At 33.9% G+C, this 16291-nt stretch overlaps 1 protein-coding gene across 1 annotated transcript in view; it reads right to left on the bottom strand.

Moving 5' to 3' along the window:
- ehd4 (EH-domain containing 4) overlaps positions 1-16291 on the bottom strand; it is a 34635-nt gene that overhangs the window by 2465 nt on the left and 15879 nt on the right. The window contains exons 4-6 of the mRNA XM_062034926.1: positions 2509-2675; positions 2308-2441; positions 2133-2244 (exon numbers count right to left, since the gene is read on the bottom strand). Coding sequence (XP_061890910.1) covers positions 2133-2244; positions 2308-2441; positions 2509-2675 — 413 coding nt within the window. The remainder of the gene's footprint in view (positions 1-2132; positions 2245-2307; positions 2442-2508; positions 2676-16291) is intronic.

Genomic DNA, 16291 nt, shown 5'->3' with positions numbered 1-16291 from the left:
AATAGGACTACTCGGACTAAAAGACCAGGACTACTACACTAAGGACTGAAAGACCAGGACAAGTAGAACTACTAGGACTAAGGACTACTAGACTAGAACAAGTAGGACTACTAGCATTAAAAGACAAGGACTACTAGACTAAGACAAGTAGGACTACTAGGACTGAAAGACCAGGACTACTACAGTAAGGACTAAAAGACCAGGACAAGTAGAACTACTAGGACTAAAGACTACGACACTAAGGACTACTACACTAGAACAAATAGGACTACTAGGATTAAAAGAGAACGACTACTAGACTAGGACAAGTAGGACTACTCGGACTAAGAAACCAGGACTACTACTCTAAGACAACTAGGACAATTAGGACTACTCGGACTAAGAGAACAGGACTACTAGACTAAGACAAGTAGGACTACTTGTACTAAAAGACCAGGACTACTAAACTAAGATTACTAGACTAGGACAAGTAGGACTAAGAGACCAGGACTACTAAACTATGACAAGTACGACTACAAGGACTCAGAAACCAGGACTACTAGACTTGGGCAAGTAGGACTACTCGGACTCAGAGACCAGGACTACTACAGTAAGGACTAAAAGACCAGGACTACTAGACTAAGATTACTAGACTAGGACAAGTAGGACTATGAGACCAGGACTACTAAACTATGACAAGTAGGACTACAAGGACTCAGAAACCAGGACTACTAGACCCGGGCAAGTAGGACTACTCGGACTCAGAGACCAGGACTACTAGACTCGGACAAGTAGGACTACTCGGACTCAGAGAACAGGACTACTAGACTAGGACAAGTAGGACTACAAGGACTCAGAAACCAGGACTACTAGACTAGGACAAGTAGGACTAAGAGACCAGGACTACTAGACTAAGATTACTAGACTAGGACAAGTAGGACTAAGAAACCAGGACTACTACACTAAGACAACTAGACTAAAACAATTAGGACTACTTGGACTAAGAGAACAGGACTACTAGACTAGGACAAGTAGGACTACAAGGACTAAGAGAACAGGACTACTAGACTAGGACAAGTAAGACTACTCAGACTAAAAGATCAGGACTACTACAGTAAGGACTAAAAGACCAGGACAACAAGAACTACTAGGACTAAAGACTACAACACTAAGGACTACTACACTAGAACAAATAGGACTACTAGGATTAAAAGACAAGGACTACTAGACTAGGACAAGTAGGACTACTCGGACTAAGAAACCAGGACTACTACACTAAGACAACTAGGACAATTAGGACTACTCGGACTAAGAGAACAGGACTACTAGACTAAGACAAGTAGGACTACAAGGACTAAGAGAACAGGACTACTAGACTAGGACAAGTAGGACTACTTGTACTAAAAGACCAGGACTACTAGACTAAGGACTGAAAGACCAGGACAAGTAGAACTACTAGGACTAAGGACTACTACACTAGAACAAGTAGGACTACTAGCATTAAAAGACAAGGACTACTAGACTAAGACAAGTAGGACTACTAGGACTGAAAGACCAGGACTACTACAGTAAGGACTAAAAGACCAGGACAAGTAGAACTACTAGGACTAAAGACTACAACACTAAGGACTGAAAGACCAGGACAAGTAGAACTACTAGGACTAAGGACTACTAGACTAGAACAAGTAGGACTACTAGGATTAAAAGACAAGGACTACTAGACTAAGACAAGTAGGACTACTAGGACTGAAAGACCAGGACTACTACAGTAAAGACTAAAAGACCAGGACAAGTAGAACTACTAGGACTAAAGACTACACGACTAAGGACTACTAGACTAGAACAAATAGGACTACTAGGATTAAAAGACAACGACTACTAGACTAGGACAAGTAGGACTACTCGGACTAAGAAACCAGGACTACTAGACTAAGACAACTAGACTAAAACAATTAGGACTACTTGGACTAAGAGAACAGGACTACTAGACTAGGACAAGTAGGACTACAAGGACTGAGAAACCAGGACTACTAGACCTGGGCAAGTAGGACTACTTGGACTCAGAGACCAGGACTACTAGACTCAGACAAGTAGGACTACTCGGACTCAGAGACCCGGACTACTAGACCAGGACTGAACATATCCTATCTCACCTTGGCGAGGCGAGCCCTCTTGATCAAGTCGTTGAGTTTGCGGAGCGCGGCGTTCCTCGGGAGACTCTGGATGTCTCGGAAGAGGTCCTGAGACTCGGCCTCGAACAGACGCCTGGGGGTGCGATACAGAGGTCAAAGGCAGCGAAGGCGGGGCCGTGGTCCATTCAGGTCTTACCTGTTCTCCGTGTTCTGCAGCGGTTTGGCCCAGAAGGAGCCCAGGTAGACCCGGACCACCTCGGGGGTGTTGATCACCTTCCCCAGCGACCACATGAGGGCGCCGTACACCCTCATCAGCTGCTGCGTGTCCACCTGGGGGCAGAGTGGCGGTGAGGGAGGAGCCGAGGACAGGCGGGGGGCGGGGCGGGGCCGGCCTCACCTGGTCCGCCTTGTTGAGGACTACCCGGATCTTGTCGTCCTGGCCTTTGAAGGCTTTGATGGCCTCCGAGAACTCGTCCGAGATGTCCAGCTTGTGGGCGTCGAACAGCAGGATGATGCGGTCCACTCGCTCGCCGAACCAGCGCAGGACCTCGGCGAAGTCGTAACCTGCCCCGCCCCCCCCGCACGTACAAGCTCTTACTGTCTCCATGGCAACCCTGGTCTCTAACATCTGTGGCTGTAGGCAACCTCCTTGACCTTTTTCATCTAGCTCTGTAGGCGCTGTCAAATGTTGCTACTCGTTAGCGTCAAGGTGAGAAATAGCCTATCACAGCTCACTTCCTGTGAGAGGCGGGGCTAACCCTCTTCTGGTCAGCGGCCAATCACAGGGCACATGAATAGAACCATGCAAATGGACGAGAATGTTAAATTTTTATTATATCATTAACATGAAATATTGTTATTATATCATTAACAAATATTTTTTACTATATAATTAACATTAAATATTTTTATTAAATAACATCAATATTTGTATTATATAATTAATATTAAAACGTTATTATATCATTAACATTAGCATTAACATTAACATTAAATCTTTATTATATCATTAACATTAAATATTTTCATTGTATGATTAACATTAAATATTTGTCATTATATCACTAATATTAAATATATTTTTATTATATAATTAACATTAAAACTTATTATTATATAATTAACATTAAATATTTCTATTATATAATTAGCATTAAATATTTGTATTATATCACTGATATTAAATATTTCTATTTTATAATTAACATTAAATATTTGTATTATGTAATTAACATAACGTCCATGTTGTTATACTGTATTTGTATTACATAACTAACATTAAATCGTATTATATAATTAACATTAAATCTTTTTATTATATAGTTAACATAAACATGTTGTTATATTTTTATTATATCATTAACATTGAATATTTGTATTTAATTAACGTTAAATATTGTATTAGATAATTAACATTAAAACTTTTTATTAAATTAACATTAAATCTTTGTATTATATAATTAACATAACATGCATGTTGTTATATTTGTATTATATAACTCACATTAAATCGTATTATATAATTAACATTAAATCTTTTTATTGTATAATTAACATTAAATATTTGTCATTATATCACTAATATTAAATATTTTTATTATATAATTAACATTACAAATTATTATTATATAATTAACATTAAATATTTCTATTATATAATTAGCATTAAATATTTGTATTATATCACTAATATTACATATTTCTATTTTATAACATTAAATCTTTGTATTATGTAATTAACATAACGTCCATGTTGTTATATTTGTATTATATAACTCACATTAAATCGTATTATATAATTAACATTAAATCTTTTTGTTATATAATTAACATAAGCATGTTGTTATATTTTTATTATATCGTTAACATTGAATATTTGTATTTAATTAACGTTAAATATTGTATTAGATAATTAACATTAAAAGTTTTTATTAAATTAACATTAAATCTTTGTATTATATAATTAACATAACGTGCATGTTGTATACAATTACTATAATATTTTTATTAAATAATTGACATTACATCTTCTATTATATAATTAACATTAAATATTGTTATTACGGTATATAATTAACATTAAATATTTTTATTATATAATTAACATAACGTGCATGTTGTATACAATTACAATCATATTTTTATTAAATAATTAACATTACATCTTCTATTATATAATTAACATTAAATATTGTTATTACGGTATACAATTAACATTAAATATTTTGATTATATAATTAACATTAAATATTTGTATTATATAATTAACATGGAATCGTTTTATTGTACAATTAACATTAAATATTGGTGTTAGATAATTAACATAACGTGCATGTTGTATTAGACAATTACTATCATATTTCCATTAAATAATTATCATTAAATCTTCCATTATATCATTAACATTAAATATTTTTATTATATAATTAACATTAAATATTTGTATTATATAATTAACATTGAATCATTTTATTGTACAATTAACATTAAATATTGGTGTTAAATAATTAACATAACGTGCATGTTGTATTAGACAATTACTATAATATTTCTATTAAATAATTATCATTAAATCTTCCATTATATCATTAACATTAAATATTTTTATTATATAATTAACATTAAATATTTCTATTTTATAATTAATATGTGTTTGTTATATCATGAACATAACATATTTATAATTAAATGAACATTAAATGTTTTATTAAATAATTAATGTTTCTATAATATAATTAACTTCCGCATGTTTAATTTTATAATTAGCGACATATTTTTTACCATACAATCTATTTTTTATTATACAACCAACATAACATATATTATACCATAAACATGTTCACATTAATATTAAGTCATTAAAATAATAGATATATTAAAAATAAGTTTTATATGTTTAATAACACATAACATCACGTCCTCTATCTGCTGACTTTCTCATGCCCTCCACATGATTACATTCAGCGTCATTTGCTCTTTTTTTGTAAATATGTGGCTGTGGGCAACCTCCCCCATTGCACATTGCTTGGAATTAATAAATAACCATTTTCTTCATCCATTAATGATGTGTGTGACCACATGGTGTCAACTTTCGCGTGTGTGTGTGTGCGTGTGTGTGTGCGTGTGTGTGTGTGTGTGTGTGTGTGTCAGTAAGCCACATGTTCCATTTCCTCTTTCTTGCCAAACGTCAGTCGGGGGAAAGCAAAGTCCTGCTTCCTCTTTGGAGGTCTGAGTCATGTGACCGAGTCATGTGACCGAGAGCAGGTGTCCACATTGATGACATCACACACACACACGTTGATGACTCCGCCCTCTCTCTAATAGCCCCATTCACGGCGGCCGGTGGCCGTCGCCGTGGAGACGAGTCCTGTCGCCGAGGAGGATGTGGAGGCGGGGCTTGTTCCAGGAGTCGCATGTCACACACACGCCCATGTTTACTGGACAGCTGTGTGTGTGTGTGTGTGTGTGTGTGTGTGTGTGTGTGTGTGTGTGTGTGTGTGTGTGTGTGTGTGTGTGTGTGTGTGTGTGTGATTATATGCAGCAGGAATTCCACTAAGCTCCTCTGAATGTTTCCAGATGTGGGCACCCACACCCCCCCCCCCCCCCCTCCCCGTGACCCCACCCACCTCGACTGATGATGTCATCCATACTGGGCAGCATACTGACACAACATATACAGGACACACACACACACACACATTCACACACACAAGCTTGTATTTCTTACCTTCCGAAAAATGGCTGCCTCTTTAGGACCAGCCTTTCTAGATATACATTAAATCAACATTAAAAATCCTGACTTTGGAGCAATGTTCACGGACTCTAGTATTTGGCTCTCTATTAGATGCAATGTTATTGGGACCATGATTTATGTCACCTCCTCATATGGAAGATACTTTTCTTCCTTCATGTCTCAAGAAGGTTCGGAATACAAGAACACACACACACACACACACACTTTCTTGTATTTCTTACCTTCTTGGGACCTGAGAAAAATGGCTGCCTCTTTAGGACCAGCCTTTCTAGATATATAAAGTGTATTTACAACATTAATAATATATACATACTATGCAAATATTTAAAAGAATGAGTTGGAATTTCTAGAGAGAAACTTACAATTTTGTCAGTATTATAATAAAAGTCGTCATTTCACTCAACGAAAGTCAAAATTATACAAGAAAATTTGCGCAATATTATGATAAAAGTTGCAATTTTACTCAATAACGGTCGCAATTTTACAAGAAAAGCTTAACATTTTGGCAATTTTACGAAAAGAGTCGTCGTTTTACTCCACAAAAGTCACAATTTTATAAGAAAACTTTTACATTTTGGCAATATTATAATAATCTGAATTTTGCATGGCAAAATTATGACAAAAGGTCATCATTTTACTCCAAAAAATGTCACTATTTTACAAGAACAACAACAAAAATTGGCAATATTGTGATAAAAGTCCGAATTTTATATGACAAATGTCACCATTTTGCAATTAAAAAGTAATTATTTTTAGGGAAGTCCTTCTTTAGCTGCCGTCTGGTCCTAAGGAGGCAGCCATTTTTCTCAGGTCCCCAGAAAGTAACACGTACAAGAACGTGTGTGTGTGTGTGTGTTCTTGTATTCCTAGCCTTCTTGAGACATGAAGAAAGAAAAGTATCTTCCAAATGAGGAGGTGACATAAATCATGGTCCCAATAACATTGCATCTAATAGAGAGCCAAATACTAGAGTCCGTGAACATTGCTCCAAAGTCAGGATTTTTTTTTGGTTGATTTAATGTGCACACAAAAGTAAACACTGACAGGTGCAAAGGCAGCAATATGTGATAAAACAAGACGGCAGCTAAAGAAGGACTTCCCTAAAAATTATTACTTCTTAATTGAAAAATGGTGACATTTGTCATATAAAATTCGGACTTTTATCACAATATTGCCAATTTTTGTTGTTGTTCTTGTAAAATAGTGACATTTTTTTGAGTAAAATTTATGACTTTTGTCATAATTTTGCCAAGCAAAATTCAGATTATTATAATATTGCCAAAATGTGAAAGTTTTCTTATAAAATTGTGACTTTTGCGGAGTAAAATGACGACTCTTTTCGTAAAATTGCCAAAATGTTAAGCTTTCCCTGTAAAACTGCGACCGTTATTGAGTAAAATTGCAACTTTTATCATAATATTGCGCAAATTTTCTTGTATAATTTTGACTTGCGTTGAGTGAAATGACGACTTTTATTATAATACTGCCAAAATTGTAAGTTTCTCTTACAGTTGTATTTACAACATTAATAATATATACATACTATGCAAATATTTAAAAGAATGAGTTGGTATTTCACGAGAGAAACTTACAATTTTGTCAGTATTATAATAAAAGTCGTCATTTCACTCAACGAAAGTTAAAATTTGACAAGAAAAACTGAACATTAGTGCAATATTATGATAAAAGTCGTAATTTTACTCGGAAAAAGTCACAATTTTACAAGAAAACTTTTACATTTTGGCAATATTATAATCTGAATTTTGCTTAGCAAAATTATGACAAAAGTCATAATTTTACTCCAAAAATGTCCCTATTTTAAAAGAACAACAAAAATTGGCAATATTGTGATAAAAGTCAGAAATTTACTGGATAAAAGTCACAATTTTACATGAAAACTTTTACATTTTGGCAATATTATAATAATAATCAGAATTTTACTCGGCAAAATTGTGACAAAACTCACAACTTTACTCCAAAAATGTCAATATTTTACAAGAACAAAAAAAAAAAGGCAATATTGTTCTAAAAGTCAGAATTTTACTCGACAAAAGTCACAATTTTATAAGAAAACTTTTACATTTTGGCAATTTTATAATAATAATCAGAATTTTGCTTGGCAAAATTATGACAAGTCATAATTGTATTTTTCAAAATGTCAGTATTTTACAAGAACAACAAAACAATTGGCAATATTGTGATAAAAGTCAGAATTTTACTGGATAAAAGTCACAATTTCATATGAAAACTTTTACATTTTGGCAATATTATAATAATTATCTGAATTTTACTCGGCAAAATTGTGACAAAAGTCACAATTTTACTCCAAAAATGTCACTATTTTACAAGAACAACAAAAAAAAATGGCAATATTGTTCTAAAAGTCGGAATTTTACTCGACAAAAGTCACAATTTTATAAGAAAACTTTTACGTTTTGGCAATTTTATAATAATCAGAATTTTGCTTGGCAAAATTATGACAAGTCATAATTGTATTTTTCAAAATGTCAGTATTTTACAAGAACAACAAAACAATTGTCAATATTGTGATAAAAGTCAGAATTTTACTGGATAAATGTCACAATTTTATATGAAAACTTTTACATTTTGGCAATATTATAATAATAATCTGAATTATACTCGGCAAAATTATGACAAAACTCACAATTTTACTCCAAAAATGTCAATATTTTACAAGAACAACAAAAAAAATGGCAATATTGTTCTAAAGGTCAGAATTTTACTCGACAAAAGTCACAATTTTATAAGGAAACTTTTACATTTTGGCAATTTTATAATAATAATCAGAATTTTGCTTGGCAAAATTATGACAAGTCATAATTGTATTTTTCAAAATGTCAGTATTTTACAAGAACAACAAAAAATTGGCAATATTGTGATAAAAGTCAGAATTTTACTGGATAAAAGTCACAATTTTGTATGAAAACTTTTACATTTTGGCAATATTATAATAATTATCTGAATTTTACTCTGCAAAATTATGACAAAAGTCATCATTTTACTCCAAAAATGTCACTATTTTACAAGAACAAAAAAAAAAAGGGCAATATTGTGATAAAAGTCAGAAAATCGAGTCCAAATTTAATCCTGTCTCTGTTTGATTCTTTGCTTCTGGTCTTGTTTAATAAATGTCATCAGTGTTTGAACCTGACACTGTTTTACGAGAACAACAACAAAAAAATGGGCATTATTGTGGTAAAAGTCAGAAAATCGAGTCCAAATTTAATTCTGTCTCTGTTTGATTCCTTGCTTCTGGTCTTGTTTAATAAATGCCATAAGTGTTTGAACCTGACACTGTTTTACGAGAACAACAACAACAAAATGGGCATTATTGTGGTAAAAGTCAGAAAATCGAGTCCAAATTTAATTCTGTCTCTGTTTTGATTCTTTGCTTCCGGTCTTGTTTAATAAATGCCATCAGTGTTTGAACCTGACACTGTTTTACGAGAACAACAGCAACAAAATGGGCATTATTGTGGTAAATGTCAGAAAATCGAGTCCAAATTTAATTCTGTCTCTGTTTTGATTCTTTGCTTCTGGTCTTGTTTAATAAATGTCATCAGTGTTTGAACCTGACACTGTTTTACGAGAACAACAACAACAAAATGGGCATTATTGTGGTAAAAGTCAGAAAATCGAGTCCAAATTTAATTCTGTCTGTTTGATTCCTTGCTTCTGGTCTTGTTTAATAAATGTCATCAGTGTTTGAACCTGACACTGTTTTACGAGAACAGCAACAAAAAAATGGGCATTATTGTGGTAAAAGTCAGAAAATCGAGTCCAAATTTAATTCTGTCTCTGTTTTGTTTCTTTGCTTCCGGTCTTGTTTAATAAATGTCATCAGTGTTTGAACCTGACACTGTTTTACGAGAACAACAACAACAAAATGGGCATTATTGTGGTAAAAGTCAGAAAATCGAGTCCAAATTTAATTCTGTCTCTGTTTTGATTCTTTGCTTCCGGTCTTGTTTAATAAATGTCATCAGTGTTTGAACCTGACACTGTTTTACGAGAACCGCAACAAAAAAATGGGCATTATTGTGGTAAAAGTCAGAAAATCGAGTCCAAATTTAATTCTGTCTCTGTTTTGATTCTTTGCTTCCGGTCTTGTTTAATAAATGCCATCAGTGTTTGAACCTGACACTGTTTTACGAGAACAACAGCAACAAAATGGGCAGTATTGTGGTAAAAGTCAGAAAATCGAGTCCAAATTTAATTCTGTCTCTGTTTTGATTCTTTGCTTCCGTTCTTGTTTAATAAATGTCATCAGTGTTTGAACCTGACACTGTTTTACGAGAACAACAACAACAAAATGGGCATTATTGTGGTAAAAGTCAGAAAATCGAGTCCAAATTTAATTCTGTCTCTGTTTTGATTCTTTGCTTCTGGTCTTGTTTAATAAATGTCATCAGTGTTTGAACCTGACACTGTTTTACGAGAACAGCAACAAAAAAATGGGCATTATTGTGGTAAAAGTCAGAAAATCGAGTCCAAATTTAATTCTGTCTCTGTTTTGATTCTTTGCTTCCGGTCTTGTTTAATAAATGTCATCAGTGTTTGAACCTGACACTGTTTTACGAGAACAGCAACAAAATGGGCATTATTGTGGTAAAAGTCAGAAAATCGAGTCCAAATTTAATTCTGTCTCTGTTTTGATTCTTTGCTTCCGGTCTTGTTTAATAAATGCCATCAGTGTTTGAACCTGACACTGTTTTACGAGAACAACAACAACAAAATGGGCATTATTGTGGTAAAAGTCAGAAAATCGAGTCCAAATTTAATTCTGTCTCTGTTTTGATTCTTTGCTTCTGGTCTTGTTTAATAAATGTCATCAGTGTTTGAACCTGACACTGTTTTACGAGAACAACAACAACAAAATGGGCATTATTGTGGTAAAAGTCAGAAAATCGAGTCCAAATTTAATTCTGTCTGTTTGATTCCTTGCTTCTGGTCTTGTTTAATAAATGTCATCAGTGTTTGAACCTGACACTGTTTTACGAGAACAGCAACAAAAAAATGGGCATTATTGTGGTAAAAGTCAGAAAATCGAGTCCAAATTTAATTCTGTCTCTGTTTTGATTCTTTGCTTCCGGTCTTGTTTAATAAATGCCATCAGTGTTTGAACCTGACACTGTTTTACGAGAACAACAGCAACAAAATGGGCATTATTGTGGTAAAAGTCAGAAAATCGAGTCCAAATTTAATTCTGTCTCTGTTTTGATTCTTTGCTTCCGGTCTTGTTTAATAAATGCCATCAGTGTTTGAACCTGACACTGTTTTACGAGAACAACAACAACAAAATGGGCATTATTGTGGTAAAAGTCAGAAAATCGAGTCCAAATTTAATTCTGTCTCTGTTTTGATTCTTTGCTTCCGGTCTTGTTTAATAAATGTCATCAGTGTTTGAACCTGACACTGTTTTACGAGAACAACAACAAAAAAATGGGCATTATTGTGGTAAAAGTCAGAAAATCGAGTCCAAATTTAATTCTGTCTCTGTTTTGATTCTTTGCTTCTGGTCTTGTTTAATAAATGTCATCAGTGTTTGAACCTGACACTGTTTTACGAGAACAACAACAACAAAATGGGCATTATTGTGGTAAAAGTCAGAAAATCGAGTCCAAATTTAATTCTGTCTGTTTGATTCCTTGCTTCTGGTCTTGTTTAATAAATGTCATCAGTGTTTGAACCTGACACTGTTTTACGAGAACAGCAACAAAAAAATGGGCATTATTGTGGTAAAAGTCAGAAAATCGAGTCCAAATTTAATTCTGTCTCTGTTTTGATTCTTTGCTTCCGGTCTTGTTTAATAAATGTCATCAGTGTTTGAACCTGACACTGTTTTACGAGAACAACAACAACAAAATGGGCATTATTGTGGTAAAAGTCAGAAAATCGAGTCCAAATTTAATTCTGTCTCTGTTTTGATTCTTTGCTTCCGGTCTTGTTTAATAAATGTCATCAGTGTTTGAACCTGACACTGTTTTACGAGAACCGCAACAAAAAAATGGGCATTATTGTGGTAAAAGTCAGAAAATCGAGTCCAAATTTAATTCTGTCTCTGTTTTGATTCTTTGCTTCCGGTCTTGTTTAATAAATGCCATCAGTGTTTGAACCTGACACTGTTTTACGAGAACAACAGCAACAAAATGGGCAGTATTGTGGTAAAAGTCAGAAAATCGAGTCCAAATTTAATTCTGTCTCTGTTTTGATTCTTTGCTTCCGTTCTTGTTTAATAAATGTCATCAGTGTTTGAACCTGACACTGTTTTACGAGAACAACAACAACAAAATGGGCATTATTGTGGTAAAAGTCAGAAAATCGAGTCCAAATTTAATTCTGTCTCTGTTTTGATTCTTTGCTTCTGGTCTTGTTTAATAAATGTCATCAGTGTTTGAACCTGACACTGTTTTACGAGAACAGCAACAAAAAAATGGGCATTATTGTGGTAAAAGTCAGAAAATCGAGTCCAAATTTAATTCTGTCTCTGTTTTGATTCTTTGCTTCCGGTCTTGTTTAATAAATGTCATCAGTGTTTGAACCTGACACTGTTTTACGAGAACAGCAACAAAATGGGCATTATTGTGGTAAAAGTCAGAAAATCGAGTCCAAATTTAATTCTGTCTCTGTTTTGATTCTTTGCTTCCGGTCTTGTTTAATAAATGCCATCAGTGTTTGAACCTGACACTGTTTTACGAGAACAACAACAACAAAATGGGCATTATTGTGGTAAAAGTCAGAAAATCGAGTCCAAATTTAATTCTGTCTCTGTTTTGATTCTTTGCTTCTGGTCTTGTTTAATAAATGTCATCAGTGTTTGAACCTGACACTGTTTTACGAGAACAACAACAACAAAATGGGCATTATTGTGGTAAAAGTCAGAAAATCGAGTCCAAATTTAATTCTGTCTGTTTGATTCCTTGCTTCTGGTCTTGTTTAATAAATGTCATCAGTGTTTGAACCTGACACTGTTTTACGAGAACAGCAACAAAAAAATGGGCATTATTGTGGTAAAAGTCAGAAAATCGAGTCCAAATTTAATTCTGTCTCTGTTTTGATTCTTTGCTTCCGGTCTTGTTTAATAAATGCCATCAGTGTTTGAACCTGACACTGTTTTACGAGAACAACAACAACAAAATGGGCATTATTGTGGTAAAAGTCAGAAAATCGAGTCCAAATTTAATTCTGTCTCTGTTTTGATTCTTTGCTTCCGGTCTTGTTTAATAAATGTCATCAGTGTTTGAACCTGACACTGTTTTACGAGAACAACAGCAACAAAATGGGCATTATTGTGGTAAAAGTCAGAAAATCGAGTCCAAATTTAATTCTGTCTCTGTTTTGATTCTTTGCTTCCGGTCTTGTTTAATAAATGCCATCAGTGTTTGAACCTGACACTGTTTTACGAGAACAACAACAACAAAATGGGCATTATTGTGGTAAAAGTCAGAAAATCGAGTCCAAATTTAATTCTGTCTCTGTTTTGATTCTTTGCTTCCGGTCTTGTTTAATAAATGTCATCAGTGTTTGAACCTGACACTGTTTTACGAGAACAACAACAAAAAAATGGGCATTATTGTGGTAAAAGTCAGAAAATCGAGTCCAAATTTAATTCTGTCTCTGTTTTGATTCTTTGCTTCTGGTCTTGTTTAATAAATGTCATCAGTGTTTGAACCTGACACTGTTTTACGAGAACAACAACAACAAAATGGGCATTATTGTGGTAAAAGTCAGAAAATCGAGTCCAAATTTAATTCTGTCTGTTTGATTCCTTGCTTCTGGTCTTGTTTAATAAATGTCATCAGTGTTTGAACCTGACACTGTTTTACGAGAACAGCAACAAAAAAATGGGCATTATTTTGGTAAAAGTCAGAAAATCGAGTCCAAATTTAATTCTGTCTCTGTTTTGATTCTTTGCTTCCGGTCTTGTTTAATAAATGTCATCAGTGTTTGAACCTGACACTGTTTTACGAGAACAACAACAACAAAATGGGCATTATTGTGGTAAAAGTCAGAAAATCGAGTCCAAATTTAATTCTGTCTCTGTTTTGATTCTTTGCTTCCGGTCTTGTTTAATAAATGTCATCAGTGTTTGAACCTGACACTGTTTTACGAGAACAGCAACAAAAAAATGGGCATTATTGTGGTAAAAGTCAGAAAATCGAGTCCAAATTTAATTCTGTCTCTGTTTTGATTCTTTGCTTCCGGTCTTGTTTAATAAATGTCATCAGTGTTTGAACCTGACACTGTTTTACGAGAACAACAACAACAAAATGGGCATTATTGTGGTAAAAGTCAGAAAATCGAGTCCAAATTTAATTCTGTCTGTTTGATTCCTTGCTTCTGGTCTTGTTTAATAAATGTCATCAGTGTTTGAACCTGACACTGTTTTACGAGAACAGCAACAAAAAAATGGGCATTATTGTGGTAAAAGTCAGAAAATCGAGTCCAAATTTAATTCTGTCTCTGTTTTGATTCTTTGCTTCCGGTCTTGTTTAATAAATGTCATCAGTGTTTGAACCTGACACTGTTTTACGAGAACAACAGCAACAAAATGGGCATTATTGTGGTAAAAGTCAGAAAATCGAGTCCAAATTTAATTCTGTCTCTGTTTTGATTCTTTGCTTCCGGTCTTGTTTAATAAATGCCATCAGTGTTTGAACCTGACACTGTTTTACGAGAACAACAACAACAAAATGGGCATTATTGTGGTAAAAGTCAGAAAATCGAGTCCAAATTTAATTCTGTCTCTGTTTTGATTCTTTGCTTCCGGTCTTGTTTAATAAATGTCATCAGTGTTTGAACCTGACACTGTTTTACGAGAACAACAACAAAAAAATGGGCATTATTGTGGTAAAAGTCAGAAAATCGAGTCCAAATTTAATTCTGTCTCTGTTTTGATTCTTTGCTTCTGGTCTTGTTTAATAAATGTCATCAGTGTTTGAACCTGACACTGTTTTACGAGAACAACAACAACAAAATGGGCATTATTGTGGTAAAAGTCAGAAAATCGAGTCCAAATTTAATTCTGTCTGTTTGATTCCTTGCTTCTGGTCTTGTTTAATAAATGTCATCAGTGTTTGAACCTGACACTGTTTTACGAGAACAGCAACAAAAAAATGGGCATTATTTTGGTAAAAGTCAGAAAATCGAGTCCAAATTTAATTCTGTCTCTGTTTTGATTCTTTGCTTCCGGTCTTGTTTAATAAATGTCATCAGTGTTTGAACCTGACACTGTTTTACGAGAACAACAACAACAAAATGGGCATTATTGTGGTAAAAGTCAGAAAATCGAGTCCAAATTTAATTCTGTCTCTGTTTTGATTCTTTGCTTCCGGTCTTGTTTAATAAATGTCATCAGTGTTTGAACCTGACACTGTTTTACGAGAACAGCAACAAAAAAATGGGCATTATTGTGGTAAAAGTCAGAAAATCGAGTCCAAATTTAATTCTGTCTCTGTTTTGATTCTTTGCTTCCGGTCTTGTTTAATAAATGTCATCAGTGTTTGAACCTGACACTGTTTTACGAGAACAACAACAACAAAATGGGCATTATTGTGGTAAAAGTCAGAAAATCGAGTCCAAATTTAATTCTGTCTGTTTGATTCCTTGCTTCTGGTCTTGTTTAATAAATGTCATCAGTGTTTGAACCTGACACTGTTTTACGAGAACAGCAACAAAAAAATGGGCATTATTGTGGTAAAAGTCAGAAAATCGAGTCCAAATTTAATTCTGTCTCTGTTTTGATTCTTTGCTTCCGGTCTTGTTTAATAAATGTCATCAGTGTTTGAACCTGACACTGTTTTACGAGAACAACAACAACAAAATGGACATTATTGTGGTAAAAGTCAGAAAATCGAGTCCAAATTTAATTCTGTCTCTGTTTTGATTCTTTGCTTCCGGTCTTGTTTAATAAATGTCATCAGTGTTTGAACCTGACACTGTTTTACGAGAACAACAGCAACAAAATGGGCATTATTGTGGTAAAAGTCAGAAAATCGAGTCCAAATTTAATTCTGTCTCTGTTTTGATTCTTTGCTTCCGGTCTTGTTTAATAAATGCCATCAGTGTTTGAACCTGACACTGTTTTACGAGAACAACAACAAAAAAATGGGCATTATTGTGGTAAAAGTCAGAAAATCGAGTCCAAATTTAATTCTGTCTCTGTTTGATTCCTTGCTTCTGGTCTTGTTTAATAAATGTCATCAGTGTTTGAACCTGACACTGTTTTACGAGAACAGCAACAAAAAAATGGGCATTATTGTGGTAAAAGTCAGAAAATCGAGTCCAAATTTAATTCCGTCTCTGTTTTGATTCTTTGCTTCCGGTCTTGTTTAATAAATGTCATCAGTGTTTGAACCTGACACTGTTTTACGAGAACGACAACAAAAAAATGGGCATTATTGTG

Source organism: Entelurus aequoreus, linkage group LG23 (assembly GCF_033978785.1).
Source record: "Entelurus aequoreus isolate RoL-2023_Sb linkage group LG23, RoL_Eaeq_v1.1, whole genome shotgun sequence".
In the NCBI taxonomy this organism is placed as follows: Eukaryota; Metazoa; Chordata; class Actinopteri; order Syngnathiformes; family Syngnathidae; genus Entelurus; species Entelurus aequoreus.
The sequence above is the reverse complement of the archived record's forward strand: the minus strand, read 5'-3'. Positions and strand labels throughout refer to the sequence as shown.